At 45.0% G+C, this 24,406-nt stretch overlaps 2 protein-coding genes across 3 annotated transcripts in view; both read left to right on the top strand.

The window, feature by feature from the left end:
- The window catches only part of Gnal (G protein subunit alpha L), a 127,870-nt gene that overhangs the window by 100,378 nt on the left and 3,086 nt on the right, over positions 1-24,406 (top strand). For both annotated transcript variants that reach the window (XM_055622478.1, XM_055622477.1), the window contains 6 exons: positions 11,090-11,144; positions 12,300-12,373; positions 13,134-13,192; positions 13,530-13,650; positions 16,140-16,270; positions 20,652-20,719. In XM_055622478.1, the coding sequence (XP_055478453.1) occupies positions 11,090-11,144; positions 12,300-12,373; positions 13,134-13,192; positions 13,530-13,650; positions 16,140-16,270; positions 20,652-20,719 (508 nt within the window). The remainder of the gene's footprint in view (positions 1-11,089; positions 11,145-12,299; positions 12,374-13,133; positions 13,193-13,529; positions 13,651-16,139; positions 16,271-20,651; positions 20,720-24,406) is intronic.
- Chmp1b (charged multivesicular body protein 1B) lies at positions 5,687-8,267 on the top strand. The gene has a single exon (XM_055622479.1). It carries the CDS (start codon positions 5,799-5,801, stop codon positions 6,396-6,398), a length of 600 nt encoding a protein of 199 aa, XP_055478454.1. The 5' UTR covers positions 5,687-5,798; the 3' UTR covers positions 6,399-8,267.

Below are 24,406 nucleotides of genomic sequence, written 5' to 3' on the forward strand. Positions count from 1 at the left end.
GATAGATAGATAGATAGATAGATAGATAGATAGATAGATAGATAGATGGAGGGAGGCTCATCTTACTGTGGCTCATCCCTGCACTGCAAAGAGATGTCCTGCAAGCCATGAGGGACAAGCCAGTAATCAGCGGTCCTCCAAGGTCTCTGCTTGAGTACTGACTCCATGTTCCTCCTTGACTTCCTGCCCTGACTTCCCTTCATGATGGGCTGTGAGCTATAGGATGAAATAAACCCCTCCCACTCCAAGTTGCTCCTGGTTAGTGGCATTAATCACACCATAGTCATACCAGAGTAAAAATGCAAATTCAAAATGTAAGTCTCACATGAACACATGACTTAAAATCTCTAAAAGATGCTGGTATGTAATCACTCATAACTTCCTTTCCTAGGATTTGCAACTCTTCTCCACGCTGTTACACAATGGCCTTGCCTCTTGTTAGCTGCCTGTGGCAAGCAGCTCCTCCCTCCCTTTGGCATAGTGAATAGCTGAATGAGTAAGCCTTCCTAAGCTCTATAAGCTCTTTACCTCACAGATGGAGTACTGCCTACACGTGTTAACTGCTCATTTGGAATTACTGGGGGGGGGGGGACAATGTTTTTATTCATTCTTTGAAAATCTCATACATATATACAATGTATGGTGATCCCATCTATTCCCCTCCCACTCAGACTCTCCTAAACCACTCAGCCATCTCCCTCCCAATTTTTGGTTCTCCACTTTAATTTTTTTTAACACAGATTGAGCCTAATTAGGGGTGCCCTCCTGTTTCACCACAGCTAGAACATAACTTAGCATGTCGTGGGCACTCTATAAAATGCTAACTGAATGTGTCATAGGTAGGCTTTCTCTGCTTTCCCCACTATCTTAATCTCCCATGTTCATGTATACAAAAAGTAGTGTTTCTATGAAGCTAACCTAGTTAAAGCCATCATGTCTGCCTACAGAATCATTCGTAGCCCTTCAAAAACTAAATAAAAACCCCGGCATTCATTAACTGGTGAATGATCGAACAAAATATATGTTCATAGAATGAAATATTATTCAGGAATAAAAAGAATGAGGTCATCTGAGTTGTATGGCCTTGGAGGAGAGGTGGCTAGTGTAGCTAGGTGTAGGGAGTGAACTTAGCATGGATGAGGCTTGGGTCTAATCCTCAGGACCACAAAATAAAGACTAAGATTATTCTACATAGCCTTCTTTCCAATAGAAGTACTTACTGCCTCAGGGACAATAGAAAGCTGTAATGATGCCTTATGTAAGTACTTTCCCTCCTTCCAGTAATGCAATTAGAGCTTTTAGAAAGGCTTTTAGCATGTAAGGAAGCCGCTCTTTGAAAATTTCACATTGAAGAAAGCAGTTCCCTAGGCTGGAACATGCACCAGTTATTAGAATGAAATAACTTTATTATGGAAAATTCCATGGATCACATAATAACTAGGGTCCCTCATATCCATGGTTAACATTTAAGAAAAAAGTATTGTTGTATTATGATAACAAAATGATATAATGAAATCTAAACACAGTTTCCAATTGCTTATGGACTGCACTGTTCATAGGAAATGCCCTTATTTCACATTCTATTTGATATTAATAAAAATGTAGGGCTAAGCATTATTTCTTGGACTAATAAATGTAAGATCCCTGGCTGCCTCTCACAGGCAGTAACTGCTAACTGCTTTGCTGCGACTTTCTAGTAAGATGTGAGCAAAGACTAAATATATCTTCTAAGATAGAAAAGACCTGAGAGATCATTTTGCCAAAAAAGTTCATTCTGTATTGTTTCCAACTGAATATATTTAAGGATGCTTCAGATCTCTTAAGAAATTAGTGTGATGTTAACATTGACTACAAGGTCAGCTTCCCACTCTGGTCCTTTCTAAGATGTGCTGTGACCTGACCCAATGTGGCTATCCCTTATGTGCTCAGGCAGCTGGTTCTGGGTCCCTCAGATGTCAAACTCTGTGGCTACTGAAGTTCCTTGTGTATTCACAAAATGAGAGATGTGTTTGCACTTCCTCCTGTGTACTAAATCACCCCCAGGTGACTTGTGAGGTCTACGTAGTGTGAGTGCAGGTTACACTGGGCCCTTGGGCAATGAGGACAAGGGAGAAGCCTGCGAATGTGCAGCACAGACTCGGTTTCTTTTTCTGTATCACTGCACAGTTGGCTAGAGCACATGTGGAGAACTTGCAGATAAAGAAAAGATGACCATCTCCATCTCCCTCCGGAAGTACACACTTCTCAGAGCCCTGGGGACTCCTCCAGCAGACTGGAGCTTTTAGGAAATGAAACTGTAATAGATACAGTCCTAGGCTGCTAACAAAGTGTATGGAACAGAACTAGTGAACGTTGCTTTCCACTAACATTGGTGTGGGCTGGAGTGGGGAGAGGGGTGGTCTTGATTGCTTTTTTTTTTTTCTGGACTTTGTTTATGCTAGGCAACCCTACACTGAGCTCCACCCCCCTTACCAGCTGGGACCTGGGATTTATTTATTTACTCAGAACACTTCCCTGAGCTCTTCCTGGCGGTTCCCAGAGAGAAATGGCCAATCTGCCTCCCTCACCAATTTCCTTGAGAATGCTTGGCCAGCATCCCTGAGTCCTTCCATGAAAAGAAACTCCAAGGAAAATAAAATACTCTACCTAATAAGATACTATAAATTGCCCAGGGTTTGAGAACTGTCCTTGTCCCCGGAGCTCAGTAAATACTTGTGGAATATAGGCATAGACTAGAAGATTCCAGCACAACTCTACTGATCAGCATAAGAAGGCACACATTATATTTTTTAACTGCCCATACACACACACACACACACACACAGCTGGATATATAGGAAAGAACACATGCCAGCCTGAAGACCAGATGTAAATGCAGATTGTAAAGAATGGATGTGCTGAATACAGATGTGGATAAAAGCATCCTCAGAGATAACTCCTGAGACTCTTGACCAAAGCATCTAGCTGGACAGAGGTGCATGTAACTAGGGATGAGGACAGAGGTCAGCCTCTCTAAAGATTTGCCTAGTGGTGTTACCTCACAAATTATCCAGTGTCAAGGAGCCAGGAGTCTCAGGAACAGAGTAAAGACTTGCTGCCAAAGAGTGTGCCTAGGAGTTATCAGCTGTAGATCATGTTAGGTTATGGGGCATTTGTGGAAGAAAAGAGGCAGCATCTGGAGTACCACTTTCATTACTCAGAGAGGAGAGACCTGCCAGGGACAAGGTCCCTATGCGTAGCTGCTGTCTCTGGATATGGGGCTCCTGGACTCCACCCACATTGGGTAGTAGTCCGGCTGTGGTTCCGAGTGTAGCTCCATCGAATGCCTGTTCCACACCTTACATCACCCTTGCAATTGGTACCTCACTTAGTCTTCTCGAGGGGACAGCAGCGTAGTCGATCTATTTTTCTAGGATAAGTGATGATCGCTTGTTTTGTTGCTGTTGTATTTGGGTTTTTGAGACCAGGTCTCACTGAGGAGCCCAGGCTACCTTGGTACTTTGCATCTTCCTGCCTCTGCCTTCCCAGGGGCTGGCAGTACAGCTGTGTAGTGCTGGGGATGGAACCTAGGGCCTTGCAGATGATGGGCAATCATGGTCACAACTGATGGACGTCCTCGTCGCTGAGATTTCTTTGTTCTTGTTATCTGCACTGGATTGATTTGTTACTGCTTCTGGGGGTGTCCGTGAAATCTGAGGTCAACACTTAACCAAGAGGTGTGGTCTCTGCCAAGTCACTTAGCTCCACATGCTAAGGTTCCTTGCCTGAAAATGGAGCTATTAATAGTGTCTACCTACCCCCATGTGAGGATAAAATGAGCTCATTTATGGGATGTGCTGAACAATGCCTAGCAGTTTAGCATTTAGTAAGCAGTGGTAGTCATTATTAGCTCCACCTGTCAGTTTGTCATGATTGTATCCAAGACCATCCCACCAAGGTAGAATCTATTATGAAGAAAGTTACAGGGCTAGGATGTAGCTCAGTATAGAGTTTGTCTAGTATGCATGAAGCCCTACATTTCATCCCCAGGCCCATGAAAAAGCAAGGAGGAAGGGAAGAAAAAGTAAAAGGGCGGATGAGGGAGGTAGGGATCATTGACAAGGGACTTGTTTGTGAACTGCAAGAAAGGCCAGAGGTCTGGCAAAAGGGGGGGAGAAGGGTAGGGTGAGGGTGAGCAGAAAAGCTCAAAACACCATCTATTCTCACTTTTGATACATTTATACACGACATTTCTAGAAAAGCTTCCCTTGGAGGAAGAGCTTTGCTGGGAGGTGAGCGCTAAGCTTATTGATTAGGATAATGTCCCAGCCACACCCCTGCCAGCACCCATTTGCCCAGTGGTACAGCAGAATAGTGCTCCCTCCTGTCCGGTAGTTAATGTCATACCAGATGTGAGCCAGGCATATGTCCTTACAGAATTCAGCTGCACCACAGTAGGGGGCCTAGGAAGGCTCCATGGGAGAAGGGGATGGCAGTAGGTGCAGGCAATGGAGGAAGGGGTCCCTTCTCCTCCATCTGTACTTTGGTCAGGTGACACAAATCCTGAACAATTTCCATTCTTCAGTCCGGTTGGACTGGCACAGGAACAGAACCTCTATAAGGGAGGGTAGCCTGTGTGCCTTGTCGTGGAGAACAATGATGTAAGTCAGAGCCTGTGGCACCCGCTCACTCTAACTGATTGACAAGCTATCACATGAGTGATGCAGGACCCTGGATTAAAATAATCTCTAAACAGAATTTGCTCACATATTCAGTATCTTCTGCTAACTCCTGAGGGCAGTGGGCCATCTTGTTACTGCTGTGTGGGCGGGATGTTTGTAAAGGAAGTGACAGCACACATTGCTGCCATGGAAAGCCTGCATTTATTTTTAAAATATCTAACAGGCAGTGACAGGCTTGATGTATGCCAGTGTGTGGGGCTCTGCAACTCACCATTCGTTCCTGCATAATCTAAAATGGCAGATAACCTGTCAGAATTCAATGCGAGCAAAGCTCCTTGGATATTTATAAGACGCTAGAAAGATAAAATTCGTACCAGCAAAAAGGTGGGTCCTTCTGTTGCTCAGAAGCAGGAGGGTTTGGGATGGCAACGGCCAGCGAGCTCTCCCTGTAAACTGAGCTACCAGCCAGGGCGTGGAGTTAGGCCAGGAAGGAGACATCTGAGCTCCTGCAGAGATTGCAAGACGCAGGCCCTGCGCAGCTTTTGTCTTCCAGGATTGGATTTGTGTTCCCTGAGAAAGCGGAGGTTACCCTCGCGCATAAAGAGAGCTTTAGTCGGGCGGGGTGGGGGTGGAGGGGGAAAGGCTTGCTATTTTGCAGCATTTTAGCGCAGCGCCCAAACTCCAAGCCCTAGCTGGTCAAGTTCGGGGCCTGGGTATTTTTTTAGGTGCAGGTCTGGACACATCCCGTCTTTTCCCGTAGCTTACAATCCCAAACGGAAGTGCCTGTGGGCGCTGGTTTTGCGAACTTGCTCCCAGTTCAGCTGCCTTGCAGACTAGGCGGAACAGCGTGAGAGCCAACGCCAGGGTAACTCCCGCAGCGAAGGGGCAGGCGCCTTGGTGGGAGGAGCCAGGCGCTGTCCGTCACTCCGGCACCTCACTCCCGCACCGCCCTCCCAAGGGTCTGGTCGGTCTCCAGCGGGCCCCGCCCCGGCGCCTAGTTTGACGTCACTATCTGCGCCGCGCACCATAGATACAGGAAGTGGGACCAAAACAAAGGATCTCTGGCCGGGTGCGGACCTTGTTTCGCCGCTGTTCCTGCTGCTTCGCCCCGGCCCACCCCACAGAAGCCGCACCACCATGTCCAACATGGAGAAACACCTGTTCAACCTGAAGTTCGCGGCCAAAGAACTGAACAGGAGTGCCAAAAAATGCGACAAGGAGGAAAAGGCCGAGAAGGCCAAAATTAAAAAGGCCATTCAGAAGGGCAACATGGAAGTTGCGAGGATACACGCCGAAAACGCCATCCGCCAGAAGAATCAGGCGGTGAATTTCTTGCGAATGAGTGCCCGAGTGGATGCGGTGGCTGCCAGAGTCCAGACCGCGGTGACGATGGGCAAAGTGACCAAGTCCATGGCCGGTGTGGTGAAGTCGATGGATGTGACACTGAAGACCATGAATCTGGAGAAGATCTCTGCCCTGATGGACAAATTCGAGCACCAGTTTGAGACCCTGGACGTCCAGACGCAGCAAATGGAGGACACGATGAGCAGCACGACGACGCTGACCACTCCCCAGAACCAAGTGGATATGCTGCTCCAGGAAATGGCAGACGAGGCGGGCCTCGACCTCAACATGGAGCTGCCGCAGGGCCAGACCGGTTCCGTGGGGACGAGCGTGGCTTCGGCTGAGCAGGATGAACTGTCCCAGAGGCTGGCCCGCCTTCGGGATCAAGTGTGACGGCCGAACCAGTCCGAGGTTTCCTTTTGACGCGCTCTGTCTGCTTTAGAGAGAGGCTCTAAAATTGTGCCAGACTCCTGAACACTCTGCTAAGAACCTTTGGGTTTACAGCGCTCTCCAGATACGTTAAGAAATTCCAGTTTTTCTCCACTTCTAACTGGATTTTAAAGCTCTTCATGGCTTATGGTGATGTGTATTTTTATAGCTGCCTTTTAACAGAACTGGTTATTTTGCTGTATATAAATCTAGAAAAAAAAATCGGCAGAACTCTAGTCCTCGTGTATTCCGTTTTCACTTAGAATTATCAGATTGAAGTTTTCTTTATACTGTGGTTGATGGTACATAGACTGACAAATGGTGCATTAAAAAGAAGGAGGAAAGGGTACATAGTTTAGTAACATATGTAAACACTTTGTTCAACTTACTCTTGGAAAATATTCTTTGTGTTTATCATTTGGTTTTCTTTGTTTTTGCTATCAAAGAAAGACTGTAATTGACTATGAATATATTCTCGTAACTTATACTGAAGTTACCTTAGAAGATTTTTGCAAAATACTTTCTACATTCTGTTAATTCATGTAATAATGGAGTTTGTGTAACTGGGGGAAAATGCCTCATTAAAAATTAAATTTGTTCATTTATATTTTATTTACCAATAGTTCTTAAGACTCAGGAGGCTTAACATTTGATAATTTCTAGTTGTTTTCTAATGAAAGTCAACCCTTTATAGACTCTTGATCAAAATAATGTTCATCAATATGGCAGTCCTATTACATGCCTAAAATTGCCAAAGAACTGCTGATTTGGTCCAGGTAAACCCTGGAACTGTGTAATTATAGGTTTTGGTTTTATTTAATAACCAAAAATATAAATAAAATTAGAACAGCATTTTAAAGTTCTATTTGTATGTATTATTTTATCTTAAAGCAGCAACTCTTTTAAAACCGCAAAAAGCCCAAGTTAATGCTATAGATATACAAAACGTAAATGTACTTTTAGCTAGGTAGAAGTCTAGGACAAAGGAATTGGGATTAGATGGAAATAGAGGCTAGAAGCCTCCACTACCAGCTGCCTTTATAGCCTTCCGTGGAAAGGAAAGCAACCCCCACTTTGTTCTGTCCTCACAACTCGGAGAACAATTTGTATTTGCTTGTCATGTGTACTAACCGAAGTTAAGTACGTACAGAGTTTGCTTTATTTAATTTCACATTTTCCTGAGGTTTTCTTTTTTTCCGTTAACAGAAATCCAATGTTTCAGACAAGAAAATCTCTTTAAAAAATTTATTGTAGTGTGGTTTTTCATGTGAATGAGTGTTTAATGAAAAAAGTATACACAGATGAGTACTGGCACTCAGTTAAGGTGTATGTGTTCATATATACGCATTTTTTTTTTCACAAGTCTGCTTTTTGGAACAACTCTTAACTACCCAGCATCCTCTCTCAAAGGTCCTTTCGCAGACAATGTATCATCTTATATAAACAGTTGTGCTGAGTCAAGTGTGTGTGAATACAGCATGTGTCTTAATCCTTTATACTGGAAAATCTTGGTCAATTACAACTTTTAAAAATAGCTTAGTATTGACTCCTTGTTAAATTGAAGACCCTTTTATATTGCAAGTATTTCCATCAAAATGTATTTTGTGAGATTGAAGAATACTATATATGCATAAAATCTTAAAATATGTTCATTTCCAATTAACATGGGGTATATAGCTGGGAAGTAGCACAATAGCTTACAGGGTTGATATCTGCCCAGCTCTCGTGCTTTAAAGCCTATAAAATAAAATTTTAAAAAATATGTTCATTTCATACTTACCGTATAAATGTACATTTTTATGAATCATAAACATTATTTTCAAAAGCTCTACAGGCCCATGAGTTATTTCCTTGCTTTTGGAATGGATGCAGTTGTGAATTTTAAAACATGAAAATTGGATAAATGTGTTTTTTATTATTACAGATGAGTATGGATCTCAGCATAGAATGAATGCTTAGCATCCATAAGAACCTGAGCTAGATTTCCAGCACCACACACACACACACAAAAAGGGGTGGAGGGGAGAAAAACTGAAGGAGAACTCAGAAGTATATTTGGTTCTAAGCATGCTGTTTTTCCAAACTTGCCCTCAATCCTGAATTCTCATCTGGATTTTCTTCTATATTTTGGGAAACCTTGATATTCTTACTCTGAATGTTTCTTCATGAGCATAATTTTTTTTTTCTAAGCTGGGTTTTAGAATTAACAGGAGGGGAAAACAGACAGATTGATGTGCAAACGCAACTTTCCTATATTACTTTATTTTAGTGCAGGGCCCCAGAGGTGTGTTATTAACATAGAACATTCTTACCAGAACTTTTCCTCCTACTTACTGCCTTTGATTGGAGGAGGCGAGGGGAGAAGGGGAGTACCAGTCAACTCTGATGAACCTATTAACCCAATCTATATGTAATCACTAGTGAATGATTTCACTGCAATCCATGAGGATATCCTTCTGGGGCCTTTTGCTGTCAAAACGTAGCTCAAAACTACCAGCAAAGCAGGGAACAGTAAGCAAACTGATGAAAGGGCCTAGTCTTTCCTTCCTTCCACTACCCAGTCTAGTAAGCTATCTGCTGGCTTTCCCCAAGTTCGTTTTCTACGGTTACATTGTCAGTCCCACAGGGAGCAGACCCAGACAGAATCCAGTCATACAGTAGGCTCCTGGCAATGTCTCAGAGTCAAGCCTTACATAGTGCTTGTGGCAGTGTGCAGAGTTCCCTGCTGACCACAGGCAGACAGGTAAGGCCAGTACAGTGAGCACAGGCCAGAGCCGTGGTCCTTTCTCACCATGTGGATATTTTTATTTCTCAGTGCTTTTATATCTTGTAGGTAAGTATCATGATTCAGAGGAAAATTCCTTAGGGTCTCCAAACAGTTACAGCTTGCGCTTTTTTTTTTTTTAAACAAATCATTTAAAATTGCATAAAAAATTAAAAGGTGGGGTGAGGAGGCACTGTTTGATGTGCTGGGTTTTTAACCAAGACCCTCATACACATGAGCATTTGCCACTGAGCTGTATTCCCAGTCTTCTTCCCCCTGCTTTTTTCCTTGAGACAGAATCTCATTAAGGTTACAAGTTGGTCTTCATCAACTTTGTAGCTCAGGCAAACCTTGAACTCGGAATTCCTCTGCCATAGCCTCAGATTACAAACCTACAGCAACAGTCTTATTCCTACTTCCCATCCACAACACTAGTTAGTTTATGGTTGAAGTTTTCTGCGGTTTTGCAGCTCTGTGTAGGGTTCTGAACCCCAAAGAGACATTTGCAGGAGACATCCCTAGATGGCCCAGTTTTCTCTGCTTCACTGTAACATCCCAATAAAGGAGACTTACAACTCTTGAAGAACTTTCTAAAATCTCTGTCCAGTTAGGCACAAGCCTTAACTTGAAGAAGCACTTCTGCAGGCTGCTTGGACCTAGGCCAAGGGTCAGCTGGACAGAAGCTTGGAAAGAAGAGAGGGGAAGACTGAGGCATCTTTGCCTTTTCATTTCGGCATCTCAGTCTTGAAACTTTAGCAGGCTTCATTTCAGGAAGGTTCCAACCACTCCCCTCCCACTACTTCCTCTGGAAGGCAGTGTTTAATTACCTCAAGACCTCAGATGTACTCTTTGTCAACCGTTTTTCACCCTTTCTCCTTGTAATAATTATCACCCAAATACATTATCTTCACCCACCTGCCTCCACCTTGGGTGCACCCTGTTTTAAATTGGTTGCTTCCTAAGCTAACTCTGACTCTAGCCACCAGATTCATATTTAATCTTTAGCTCCTTCCAGCCCTTCTTGTCAAGGCCCTTGCTCATTGTTCCTCCTCTCAGTTGAAGGAAGAGTGAATGTCTGTTCCTTCCATAGCTATTTCCTGACAACTAGGCACTTCACTAAGTGTTGGGGACCTCAGAGTCCCCAAGACAAAGTCCTGAGCTCTAGGTCCCTCCCAGAACCTGGGAAGCCAGGCCTCTTGGAGACAACGGCTCCCATGTGAAATAGGCTCTTGCCTCCGAGAGCAGGAGGAGGAAGTGTCCTGCTACTAGGAACAGGAAGGGCTTGAAAGATGGCAGCATATTGATTCATCTGCCACACCCTACATGCCCTGCCCTTGAACTGACTTACATTGAGAGTTGCTGCTAAGTGTACTGAAGAAATCTTCAGACACTTTCTCACCACACACACTCACGCTCATCCTTCCGTGCCCTCACACCATTGCTCACACTGACACCTCATTCACACACTCACAAACACATGCAAACTGTAATTACAGCATACTGTCAACTTCATGCACACTCAGACTTTCACACCCACATTGTTTTTTGTCCTCACTAGAAACATTGCTTTCTGTTTTGTAGTAACATTGTAACTCCTTTTCCTACTAGGTTGGCCTTGAAAAGGGGGATTCATCCTCCCTCTCCGTTTCAAAGCAGCCATCACTAACAACTTTCCAGGACTGGGGAAGAGGGAAGGAGGAAGGAAAGCAGAGGTGAAAGGACAGAATAGCACAAACAGAATGCAGGGTTTAGCCTCCCCTTGGGACAGATATGTATCAGCACCTAGGCCTGTCCACATGGTGACTTTGCAAATGTCCCATTAATGTAGCCCCAGGCCCTGGGATAAAGTGACCAGAGAACAGGTCTAACCTTGCACTGGCTTCCCTTGCAGCTTCCTGGAAAGGATTGACAGCGTCAGTCTGGTTGACTACACTCCCACAGACCAGGTATGTGAAAGCAGAGCCATCAGAAGCTTCTGAGATAGACTGCCAAGAGCGTTCCATTATTTAGAAGATGGAAGAAAAATATAATCACTGCTGCTTGCTCCTTGCCATGGTGCACCTCGTGTTGGTCCTGCCACCAAGGCCTGAGCCTTCACTCCCCATCTTGTACTATGAAGCCTAGTCAAGCCCTTGCTGATATGGAACGAAGATCCCACATGGACTAGGCGTCTGTGATTCCCGGGCTTCCTAGGACCATCATTGAGAAAGCCAGGTCTTTACTTCCCTGTTTTTGCACACTTGGTTCATTCAGCTTTGAACCCCATACTTGAGCCCCAAGCACCATAGCACGTATCCAGGTATGCCACAAGCGTATCCCTTGGGTAAAGCCAGACAGAAGAAAGGAAGGGAAAGAAAAGAAAGCAAAAGGAGAAAAATGAGCTAGTGAACCACAACATAAGAGGGTGTTCGTTTCAACTCACATCAAGCATTTGCAAGCCCTGGAGGCCTAGGCTTTGAATCTCCTGAAGACCCTCTGTCCTCTGTGTCCCCTGGAGATCAAAGTTTCTCTTTCTTCTCTGGGGTCTCTGTTCCTATGGCTGACTCAAAGAGCTTAGAATGATCCTTTAGTGTGAGGTTCTCAAGGAAGTCAATGGTTTTTGGGGAAGGTAGAGACATAAATAGCACAATGACACCTTCCTGGGACATGGAGATGTCAGCTTTGTGAAGCTGCCTAGCTTTTCCATGCCCTCAAGACCACACCATCTTTGATCTTACAGAGAGTAGAACTATGTAAGGAAGTTACAAGAAACCCACTAAAGTGAAGTAGCTTCTAGCCCTGAGATCCCTGACTTATGAATGAGAGTTCAGCTTCCACCTGACCCTTCCCAGTAGACTCCCAGGTGCAGCCATGGAGTCACAGGCCAAGACTTTGTTCTGAACCCTGTGCCCTGAGGTTGGCATGAGTCACTTCTAAAACATCCTTCGAGGCATGAAAGCACAGTTCCTGTGTGAAGGGCCAAACTGATTAACTGTGGGAAGTTTCTAAAACAGAGCGTTTGCCTGTGTTTTAATTACTCCCTTTTTTTACAATAGACAGTGTCATTTCTCAGTTACCACACTTACACCTGTACACACTTTACTTTTCTCTTCTTGCCCCAGGACCTCCTCAGATGCAGAGTGCTGACATCAGGAATTTTTGAGACGAGATTCCAAGTGGACAAAGTGAACTTTCAGTGAGTGCATTGCTAAGGGTATGGTCCGTGGCTGGGATGGGGGTATAAGGCCCAGCCTGCTGCCAGCCTCTGGGAAGAATGGGACCCACAAGGCTGAAGGGCTTGGGACTGGGATACAGGGCAGGCTCCAGCAAGGGCACTGAGAAGCTCATCCACAGGAAGACATAGCTCCAGGAGCAGGAGGACATGAGAAGAAAGGCCAGGGCCTACCTGATGAGCTGCAGGGACAGCAAGGAAGCTGTGCATGGGTACTTGAGCCAAACAGATGGAGAACCTCATCTGCCAGAATGCTGGTGACAGAGCCCTCCTGCCAGTCACTGGACAGAAGCGCCTGGTGATGAGAGGGCTATGGGTGTAGCTGGGTCAGAAGCCCTTCCCACTTCCCCAGGGCAAGACTGTCTTCTGAAGCTGACACAGGTTAGCAGAACGATCTGCCCGAGCACAGACTTCATATGCACTTGGCACGAGATGTAGCATAAACCAGGAAGCGCCACATCTATTAGACACCTACTATATGTCTCTAGACGCCATGACAGCTGTTTCTCTGCCATGCTCTTGGCTCCTACAACCACAACATAGAACAAAAGAGGAGGAACTCAAGCTGGGCTAGGCTGCATGACTTGTAGCTCAAGATCCAGGGCTAAGACACATGAAGTGCCTCACGAGCAGCTGGTCATTCTACAATAAAGGAGAAGGGTAAAAACGTGCCCTTTATCCCAGTTTCCCTGGATAACTGGTGTCCCTCTGTTTCTCTCTGTAGCATGTTTGATGTCGGTGGCCAGAGGGATGAGAGAAGAAAATGGATCCAGTGCTTTAATGGTGATTTGCATGCTTCGTAGAGGGCTAGATGCTAGCTCCCACCACTGTCTAGCTGTGTTTTGATCAGACAAACTCTTAATCTATGTGTAAATTATAATTGTTATATATATAATTATAAACAAATATAATTGTTATACATAACCATGTTCTTTATATTTAAACATCTCACATTTCCAGTTACCTTCTTGGATAGACCCCGGGTCAAGACAGCCTATATTCAGGTCATGGTAGAGACAGTCCCCAGCTGACAGTGTCTGGGACCTGAGCAGTCATAATCCCAAAAAAGCTGACATTGTCCCTCTAAAGTGCTTCCCTTTCTCTCTTTGCCCCAACTTAGATGTGACTGCCATCATTTATGTGGCCGCCTGCAGCAGCTACAACATGGTGATCCGGGAAGACAACAACACCAACAGACTGCGGGAGTCACTGGACTTGTTTGAAAGCATCTGGAACAACAGGTGACAAATAAATTCAGCCTCAGCACTGCATCGCAGGCCTTTTATTAAAAATACATTCAGAAGACTACAGATGTTGTCATTGTTGTTAATTAAAACTACTGGATTTAGCCAAGTATGTCAGCACATACCTGTACTATTAGGAAGGCTAAATCAAGAGGATCAGAGTTCAAAGCCAGCCTGGGCTACGTAGCTAGACCCTGTGAACAAAAGCATGAAGCTGAGCAGATGGCTCACTGGGTAACCCACATGCCATGTAAGCTTGAAGACTTGAAATTTAAATACTGAACATCCCCATGAGCACCTGTAACCCAAAAACAGGGAAGCAGAGACAAGCATATCCTGGGGGCTCCCTGGCCAACCAGCCTCGCCAAAATGGCAAACTCCAAGTCAAGGAAAAGACCTTGTCTCAAAGCTAAATAGAGAATGATTTTGGAAAATCTGGATATCGGTCTCTGGCTTCCACTGTTCCCTGCAAACACATGTGCACATATACATGTAAGTCCCATCAGGCAGACATACTTAACACAGGGAATATTCTGGGATGGAGCTCTTACAGGCGCTTCGCTTAGGACTGTTTCAGTCTGTTATATCTGGAATTCAAAATTAGTTTCATTTGCTTGCTTTGTCCTGGCATCTTCCACATTTCCTGGGCTGGCCTTAAACTCTCGGTTCTCTAGCCTCTCTCTAGTAACCTCTAGTTACTGGGGTTGCAGGTATGTGCCACCATGCCTGGTTTGTTTGTTTATTTGTTTGTTTGTTTTAAGAAGCCAATTTAGAATGCTCAGTGAGGACTAGATGGTCTCTAGGATCCCTACAGCTCAAAGCCATACCTTTGATATTCCCAGACTCCATAGGGGCAGCAGAAGTGATGATGTCAGAAACAAGTGTCCAACATACACTCTGCTGCAGACTCATGCCCTTCAAAACCAGGTTCTCATACGTTAACAAGAAAAATAAAAATTGACCTGTATGAGCCTGGAGTGCTGGCTGCATAGGTGAGAGAGCACTAGCTGCTCTTCTGGAGGACTCAGGAAGATTCTCTGGACCCACGTGATAACTAGCAATGGTAATTCTGAAAATTGTAACTCTAGTCCCTGGAGCTCTGACAGCCTCTTCTGGCCTCTGCTGGCACACAAGGCATGCGCATGGTACACTCATATACATGCAGATAAAACTTTCATAAACATTAGATAAATATTCTTCTAAAAATTTAGGGTTTGTATTGTTGGATAAATCTCTCTCTGTCAATTGCTCCACTACGCTCCTCCTTTATGGTATCCGAGTTAAGGGGAAAGAAAGAGCATCAGGAAGCACCAGGTATGCGGAAACATGCTTTGGAGCGGTTGTCCATGAATACACACAGCAAAATACCGACATTGTTGCAGTATGGAAAGAAGATTGCCTGTTCTAAGCCCAGAACTCAGGAAGGCAGAACTGTCTTGCTACAAAACCTCATCAAAGAGAGACTATATATATATATATATATATATATATATATATATATAGAGAGAGAGAGAGAGAGAGAGAGAGATTATATGTTTTATATATATATATAACATATAATATATATATAATCTTGTCTTAAAGTATGCATGAGAATAAAAAAATCTAAGTATAAAGTTATAAAATCTAGGTATAAAGTTATAAAATTTTAATGGTAATTATCATTTGATATAATGCATTTGATCATATATGTTTTTCTTTAACTTAAGCTTCTTTGTATAGCATCTACAAAATTACATAAGTGGAAGAAAAACAAAGCTAATGAATCTGAGGGGGAAGTGAGTTGCATTTACATTTGTTGTCAGGTTCCTATGGACTGATCTCTTAGACCTTGTGGGATTTCAGAGGGCTTTGTTTACTTGACAACTAAGTTCCCATTGGCTAGCTTACCACCTCTGTTCCTGGGCCTCATCCCTTTAGCTTCTCAGATACCACGTAGGAAATCTTGCTCCACCCCTCTTCCTATGTGCTAAGAGGAGATGAGACAAACGAAGACCCATACTGACTGCTAATTAAGCTCCTTGTTTCTGCCTAATGGGTCATTTGGTACTCTAGTAACATTTTAACTTCTCCCATTGGAGTCTTCTGGCCCATCAAACCCCAAAATTACATCACAGAAGCCCAAGTGTATTCATTGCGTGCTTAGAGCTCCACTTTGTTACCAATAAACAGGCTCATCGAGAAAGAGTGAGCTGCTAAGTCGGGGGGGGGGGGGGGGGGGGGGGCTTGGTAATTGCCAGTGCAGAGTGTGTGAATAATAGTGTACAAATGATAGCAAGTCAGTTTCCAGAAGATAACAGTGTTGGCCCACTTCCCCACCACCTCTTTGTTTGCCTGTCTCACAGAGCTGGGGCTGGGTTGAACTCAGGGCCTTAGACTGGGCAAGTTCCTGCCCCTAAACCACATCACTGGAACGTCACTGACATCAAGTGATCAGCACTTCCACAAGCTACGGTGAAACTGGTGTGGATTTCTGTCCTTCCTAGGTGGTTACGGACCATCTCCATCATCTTGTTCTTGAACAAACAAGATATGCTGGCAGAGAAAGTCTTGGCAGGGAAGTCAAAAATTGAAGACTATTTCCCAGAGTATGCCAACTACACCGTCCCGGAAGATGGTAAGGTTTCAAAGCACAGTCTCACATACAGCTGAAGGACCTAACTGTTCCTTCCTCAGAGTCCTGCAACTGTGAATCAGAGATGTCTGACGAACCTCAGAGATTGCCTCAGATTAAACCACCCGCTCTGCTGCCCCCTCCTAAAGCGCCAGATGCAGGGTGAGCAGCCCTATCCAAAATGCCTGCGACCAGAAGTGTCAGGGAGTTTAGGGTTTTTTGACTTTTGCAGTGTTTTCTTATCTGGGAGATGCGACTCCTATTTGATTAAGCCCAAAATTTGTTGAATGTTGAAATGTGTTTGTGTGCACCTCATATATACAGTGTGAGGGTTTTGACTGGACCCTGGCATGGAGCCAGGTGTGGGAGTTTCTATTTACAGTATGATGTCAGCACATGAAAAGTTAACCAGATGTGGAATATTTGAGATTGTATGTGTTCGGTATAGGGATGATTGGTTATTATTCAAATGTCCTACTTGGGATTTTACTTGTAAATGGCTTAGAGCTTGCCCATTAAAGCCGTGCCCTACAGGAAGGGCTAGTCTGACTGTGTCCTACCAGCTAAGTTTTCTCATAGCACTGGCTAGATCTTTTGAGACCAGGAACATCATTCAAAACCCAACTAGTAACCCTAAGTATTAATTTCTGTTATTATTCCCATAGAGCAGTGGTTCTCAACCTGTGGATCGTGACCGCTTTGGGGGTCTCATGTCAGACATCTACATTAGGATTCACAACAAGTATCAAAATTACAGTTTCGAAGTAGCAATGAAAATAATTTTATAATTGGAGGCCACCACAACATGAGGGGCGCTATTAATAGGTCACAGTGCTAGGAAGGTTGAAAAACAACTGCCTTAGAACAAGAGAGGTAATGGAGCCTTCTCTAGGCCACATAAAGTTGTGAAGGCAGGACGGGCCTCCATCACCTGGTGTCCTGAGCCTGTACTGTGACTCCCATGGCCCTTGGTGACATCACTGGTGGTCACACTGGGTGCCGAGCTACATCAGCCTCCTGAGATGGAGGGTCCCGGGCAAGGGCAAGGAATGTAGCTGGGCACACCCTTTAAATCCCAGAACTCAGGAGGTAGAGGCAGGCAGATCTCTGATTTCGAGGCCAGCCTGGTCTACAGAGTGAGTTCCAGGACAGCCAGGGCTACACAGAGAAACCCTGTCTCAAAAAACCAAAAAGAGAGAAAAAAGACCAAGAACGTAAACCAAAGAGCTTGTCTCCCATGTCCCGCCTGTGCTTTCGTTTAGTGCCTGTTGAGCCTCTGGGAGTTTCTAAGAGTGATTTGCTAACGGGAAAGTCTGACTATTTCTAAATGTGAGCCCATGAGCTAGATAAAGCCAAACAGACAGGGTGTTTCTGGAGCTGGAGTTGAGACCCCATGTCCTTAGAACTAGCGAGGGTGGAGAAACCTCAGGCTAGCATGAAGCTAGCTTCTTTGCTCCTTAGGTTTCCTTTTCATCCCTTCCACTTGTCATTACCAGAGCCCCAGCTTTCCTGCATTCCTAGAAAAAAATCCTGAGTGACATAGGACCATTCACAACAGCCCTGGCTGTGGGGTAGTTCCCTGTGAGAATCAGCAGGTGGTGGAGGAGGGGCCTGGGGTAGAGTTCTATCTGATAGGGTACAGCCTCTCCTTTGTAGCAAACTGCAAGCAGCCTGGGTGGACAAGAGCATTTACCCTTACTTTAGCACCAGACCTGACTGCAGCCACTTTATTTCTGTTTTGTGTGGTTCCTTGGTTTGTCTGGAGGTTTGTTCTTTGCAGGAGCCTGCTGGCGGAGTCAAACAGTACCTGAGTGGGGAGTGAGGATTTAAAATAATTAAAAGAAAACCCACTATACATAGGACGGCTTGAGAGGGCTGTCTGTCAGTCTGACTGACGCAGCAACAGCAGCATGGGTTTATTCCAGGGTTCATTTTTTATACATAAAACAAAAACAAGTCACATCAATTCAAAAAGAAAAGGTTCATGGAAATGCCCAACTTAGATTTCAAAAACTATCTTCCTATAGCGGCTAAAACTAATTCCCTAAAGCAGTTATGGTCCAAGGTCACACAGAGAAGCGTTTAAGGAATTTGGAACATGCCTTTAAGGAATTTGGCGAACTTCCTCCTTTCTTTGTCTAGGTAAAGGCCAAGATGAAAACATAGCAATGCAGCTTAAGGAGCGGCTCTCCACAGTTCTTGTTTTGTTTTTTGAGACAATGCCTTACCAAGTAACTCCGGCTGGTCTGGAATTCACTATGCAAACCAGTCTGGCCTTGAACTCATAAACACACATGCACCCACACAAAAACTTGCCACCGCTGCCTCCCCAGGCATTAAAGGAGTGCATCACTACACCCAGCTATAGGCCCTTTGGAGTCAGTTTACTCAGATCCTACCTCATAGTCTGGCCATGTGCTGCCCCAGGCTGATCCAGGGCTCCAGGAAAAGCTGCCCAGGCATGGGCTACAGTTGCTGTGGCTGGCTTTTCCATCCTCCCAGGACATTGTCTTGCCCTCTCACCAGATACCACCTGTCTCTCATTGAATCCTAGTGCAGCCAAAAGCTGAGTTCTGTGGAGCCTCTTCCTGACATCACATCTCCAGACGTGGTCCTGACCTCACTTGCACGTGTGCCTGCATGTGTGTTTACTTGCCTTCCCAGAGCATCCTTGGATTTCTGGCACACACTATCTCTCTCTCTCTCTCACAGCCATATTTCTAAGGCACGAACTCCTACCCTCGAATAGGTAGTGACTGCTGGTAGTCTGGACTCATCATCCAGATTGGTGATTCTCAACTCGACCTGGCAAATAAATAAATAAATAAATAAATAAATAAATAAATAAATAAATAAATAAAAAATAAAAGGCAAGAAAGTGAGGGTCCTGCAGCATGGCTGAAATGCACAGTAATTACACAGAATGAACAAACTCGAGCCAGGAGGACTTCAAGCTCTGTAAAGTGTAGAAAATGTAGAGTTGAGGTTGGGAATTTAGTTCAGTGGTAGAGCACTTGCCTAGCAAGCGCAAGGCCCTGGGTTCGGTCCTCAGCTCTGGAGAAAAAAAAATAACAAAAAGACCAAAAGGAAAAGACAAGGTAACTAGAAAATGTAGAGTCTGTAGTGCCAGAATCATACTTGCTTGATTGGGAATGAGAAGAAAGGGCTGCAGAGGAAGGTGGGTGAGCTTCTGAGGGTGCTGGACATATGGTTATTTTGGTCACTCACATTGATCATAGTGAAAATGTTGTGGCTGAATTGCATACCCCAAAAGACCACCACCAGTAGCCGAGTCCATTGCAAAAAAACATGAGGATCTTTTTATTATAAATCATTACAAGCTGCAGCTTGGGCTCACACACCCCCACCGCTGAAGTGGTGAGAGCCGAGAGCCGGGTGCTCAGGTTAGTTGGGTCATTTAAAGATTCTGGTCCCCCCCCCCCAACATGCCCAAGGCAGGGGTAATTCCTGCCTGGCCAGCATCTATTGGTTGGAATGCAAAAGGGATATTGTATTTTGAATCGATTGGCTATAGGAAGGTCCCCAAACCATTAATGATCTGGTGTCCCTCCCTAGGGGGATGGGCCAGTTTCCTAGCAACTGTATCTCTAGTGAGTGGGGAAAGAATGCAGTAAGGCGAGTTCTTCCCCTCAGGGCATGACTGGACCTCTCCACCCAGCTGGTTCAGGCTTTAACTATTAAAAATAGCCACCAATTTTTAATCTTTTGGTATCTCAATAATTTGAAAAGCCATGATTTTCATGGCTTGTCAGATTATCATGATTTTCATGATACTTGTCAGAAGGTATCAATGTGAACATTGGAAATATGTACAGTTTAGGATCTGTAAGGCATCCCTCCGTAGAACCAGTGCTCAGTTCCCAGCGGATGAATGGCCAGAGTGGAGACCTCACCCGACCCTGAGATTCCAGGACATGCTTGGATCTATAGCCAGAGGGTCTGCTGCAGTGGACGTCCCAGGGGCCCAACATGAACCTATGCAGTAGCTGGAAGAGAGTCTTCCTAAGAGCAAGACTAATTTTTTTTTTTAAGTTGCATGCATCCCAGACAGCACAGCCTTCCTCTCTACCCTAGCTTGGAAGAGGAAGTGGAAGAAAGAGTTGCTCAGCTTGTCAGAATTCAGTCAGATGCTTTTTTGAGCCTGTACTTGTTCTAATAGGTTACTTGCCCTAACCTGTCTGTTTGGGTTGCTATAACAAAGTTCCTTGGGCAGGGTGATTTATAAACAACAAAAGTTTTCTGGAGGCTGAGAAATCCAGCAGCTAGGGAGCAGCAGATTTGGAGTTTCTCTCTTCATGGGCATCGACTTCTGTATCTTTGCTTCCTATCGATTAAATAAAATTTCATTTTTTAATTTTGACAGCAACACCAGATGCTGGAGAAGACCCCAAAGTTACGAGAGCGAAGTTCTTTATCCGGGATCTGTTTTTGGTAAGCGATTTTGTTGCCCTTTTGTTGTCTCGAGGCATGGCTACCTCGTTCTTTGCAGTTCTTTGCTAATCATCTGTTCATGCTCTTACCGTTTCCTGAATCCATGAGCCAAGAGAGAAGCAGTTATCCTCCTCTGCCAGAGCACACTGACTTCAAAGATGTTAGCTCTCCCATCCAGTGCCAAGGGACCAGCAGGAAACAGGGCTACACTCTTCACATGCATCTTCCAAACCGAAGAGAGTGCACACGTTCAAACCTTGCTTCCTCCATCCAAAAGCACCAGCAGGATGGCATGAGAAGGAACTTGCCCAAATTCTGGCTCCCTCCCTTTCTCAACTTGCCACATTTACTGTATGCTTTTTTTTTTTTTTTTTTTTTTGGTTTGTTGGTTTGTTTTGTTTTTCAGCATATATGCTAGGCAAGCATTCTGCCATTGAGCTGCATCCCAGTCCTTGATTTTTTTTGAGACAGAGTATACGTAGTAGCTCAGGCTGGCCTTAGCATCACTGTACAGCAAAGGCTGGCCTCTAACTTACATTCCTCTTACCTCTACTTCTGGGATTACAGGTACCTGTCAGCATGCCCTGTACATTTGTTGTTGTAGTTGTTGTTTTGGAACCTAATTGTTGTACCTGGCTTTGAACATTTTACTAGTTTAAAACTGGGAAATGCCAAGGCATTCCCAAGGGTCTGTTCCTATTAAGACCCTATGCGCAGTCCAGATGCTAACACCTGTCCATTTCTGGGTAAGTCAGAATCTTGGCTCAGTTGGTGCACAGATGGTCCACAACCCATCCCATATGTCTCCCTTCGTCCCTTTACCACCATGGCCCTAAGATGAGTTCCCTCTCCAAAACTCCATGGTGAGTTGGAAAATAACTACATGGAGAGACCAGGTTCCATGTCTAGGGTGTGGCTCCGTGACACAGCACTCAACACAGCATACGTAGAGGCCTGTGCTCCAATCACATCCTGGAGAGGAACAACAGTCTCCCAAGATGTAAAGGACAGTATGGGAGAGCTTCAACTGAGTTGGAGACCTGCCAAGTTAAACAGTGAGCCATTCCTCCGAGATTGGATTCTCAGAGCCTTTGTTGTGCTAAAGCCTGTTAGCCTTGTGCATGCTAGGCAAACACTGTACCATTGAGATACATCCCAATTTTAAATTTTGAGACAGGGTCGCACTAAATTGCCCCATCTCATCTTGAACCTTTGGTCCTCCTCATTTAGCCTGCCAAGTAGCTAAGAGAACAACCCTATGCAGGTTGGAAATCATTTCAGTGAGAGAATATATTTCATAGGAAATCAACAGGTTCTTTAAAAAAAAAAAAAAACAACCACCTGTAAGGTCATAAAATAAAAACACATTTAAAAAAATCATAAAATGCTATTATAACATGAATTAAAAGTTAACTAACCATGCATATGTTGGGCATTTAAAACTGAGACTTTAAAAAGATCTCTGCCTTCACCAATGCACACTCAAGCCTTGGACAACCCTTTTCTTCCCTGACAGAGAACAAAACCTAGCTTGGATGCAGTTTGCCAGCCAGATGCCATAGGGTCCAGAGGTGAAAAGGCCCATCTTGACTTGGTCTATGGCTGCCAGAGCCCTAAGAAGTTCAGAGTCAGAACTCGCAGCTTCAGGGCAGACACCAGGGCTGGGGGGTCAGCACCTGCTCCACGTGTGCAGAAGCTGGTCAGGCGTGAAATGATGCCTGTGGTAATGCAAGCCTCAAGGAGGCTAAAGGAAACACATGGAAACAGGTGTGTGTGGAGGGAATGAACATTCTTTGAAAGGGAGAAGGTGGTGAACCTGGCAGGGAGTCGATTCAGGAAGAAGTCTACGGTGAGGGAGGGCCACATGCAGGGTGAGCACTCTCCTTGACTGGAGGTGCAGTCACTGAAGTCACTGAGGAAGGACAGCACTAGCATGATTCTGTGTCACACAAGCCTCCCTCTCCCACAGGAGAAGGCGGGAGCCGTCCTTCACAGGACCAGGTGGCTGGGAGCGGGAGAGCCAGGCAGTCACCCTCAGCGTCCCACCAGTCACTTGCAAGCAGCTCTGTCCTTCTGAATCAGCAGTGAATCCAAGCTTAACACAGGCTGCCTCCCAAAGCCTTGAAGTCTTTAGGACTGATCATACTAGTGTTCAGGTTCTGGGATGACAGAGATGCACCCCCAGGTCCAGTTCTGTGGGGTCCTGGGAATGATGTTCGCTGCACGAAAGGCAAGTGCTGTGTCAACTGAGCTCCACCTCCAACCCGTTACTGCGTCTCCGCGCTCAGAGTTGGGACAGTGTTGTGTCTCTTAGACTATGCGCCCATTTTGACCAACTCATTTGTGAGCTTTTTTACCTTGGACACCCTCTCCTAAAGCCCTCAGAACTACACAGTTCTCTCTTTTATTTTACTGTTGTTTTGTTTTGTTTTTGTTTTTTCTGAAACCTGATCTTGCCGAGTAGCTCTATCTGTCCTGGAACTGGATACATAGCCAGGCTGGTCTCATATTTACAGTTGATTTCCCTTGCTTCCTGAGTGCTCTAGTTACAGGCAGAGCCACCTCATCTGGCCTGCCCAGTTCAACTGATAAACTCATTTGCATTTGTGGTTTTTTTTTTTTTTTTATGAAAATCATTGAATGAATCAGGTTTGATGAGATATCTAGCTGTTTGAAGTTTGCAAATTCAATCCGATAATGACTCGGGCCAAAAGACGTTCATTTCTAAGTCCTTGAGCTTAAAAATGAAAAACTGGGCCAGGGCTGTAGCTCAGTGGCAGAATGCTTTGCCTGCCTTGCAACGTTTGGGGCTCTGGGTTCCCTCCGCAGCAACACAGGGGAAGTTACATCCACTCTGAGAAGTTCTGTAACCAGGTGTTCATTTCCCCAAGACTATTGCTGTAGTTCTAATGAACAGCACTCTCTCTCTCTCTTTGCTGTGTCCCAAGATGCTTTGCAGACAAACGATGTTGGGCAGGAGGGCCTGGGATACTTCCAGTGGCCACATGTAGCCAGAAAGTTGTGCATGATTCTGCAGGGGCTTTCAGAGCTGCCCAAGTGACATCCTATAGACCAGCACCCCACAGACTAGACTCTTAACCAATAGAAATGCTTCCTTACAACTCCGGATGCCGAAGCATGACGTCAGGTGCCAGCAGGAGGATATCATCCTGAGCTGCTCTTCTTGGCTCAAGGATGGCATCCCCCCCTCTGTGTCCCCATGATCAACATCTGCATGTCTGTCCTGACCTCCTCTCCTTACAGCGGCACCAGTTATAAGAAACTCAAGCCCAAAATGACCTTATTTAATCGTGATTGTCTCTTTGAAGATCTTGTCACCAAATGCAGGCACATCCTGAGGCCCTTGAGGGTTCAGACCCAACACAGAAGTCTCAAGATGCAATTCAGCTATACCTTTCTCTAGCCTGTCCCAGGAAGCTTCACAGGTGGATCGTGCTTAATTTTGTGTGTGCTTCCCACAGCGCACACACACACACACACACACACACACACACACACCAGGCAACATTCCACAACCAGCCAACGTCACCTGTGTAGAGAAGGCAGAAGTATTACTGAGATACAGCCCCATCACATGCGGATACTTAAATTAGATGCCTGTGGTGAGGCAGGAGGATGTCGATAGCGCTGGAGTTCAAGGCTGATATGGGCAATATAGCAAGATCG

Source organism: Psammomys obesus, unplaced genomic scaffold (assembly GCF_907164565.1).
Source record: "Psammomys obesus unplaced genomic scaffold, mPsaObe1.curated_primary_1811, whole genome shotgun sequence".
NCBI lineage: Eukaryota > Metazoa > Chordata > Mammalia > Rodentia > Muridae > Psammomys > Psammomys obesus.

Bases quoted from the DNA above. Each gene is read 5' to 3' on its own strand.
- Chmp1b (XM_055622479.1), top strand. From the start codon at position 5,799: ATGTCCAACATGGAGAAACACCTGTTCAACCTGAAGTTCGCGGCCAAA.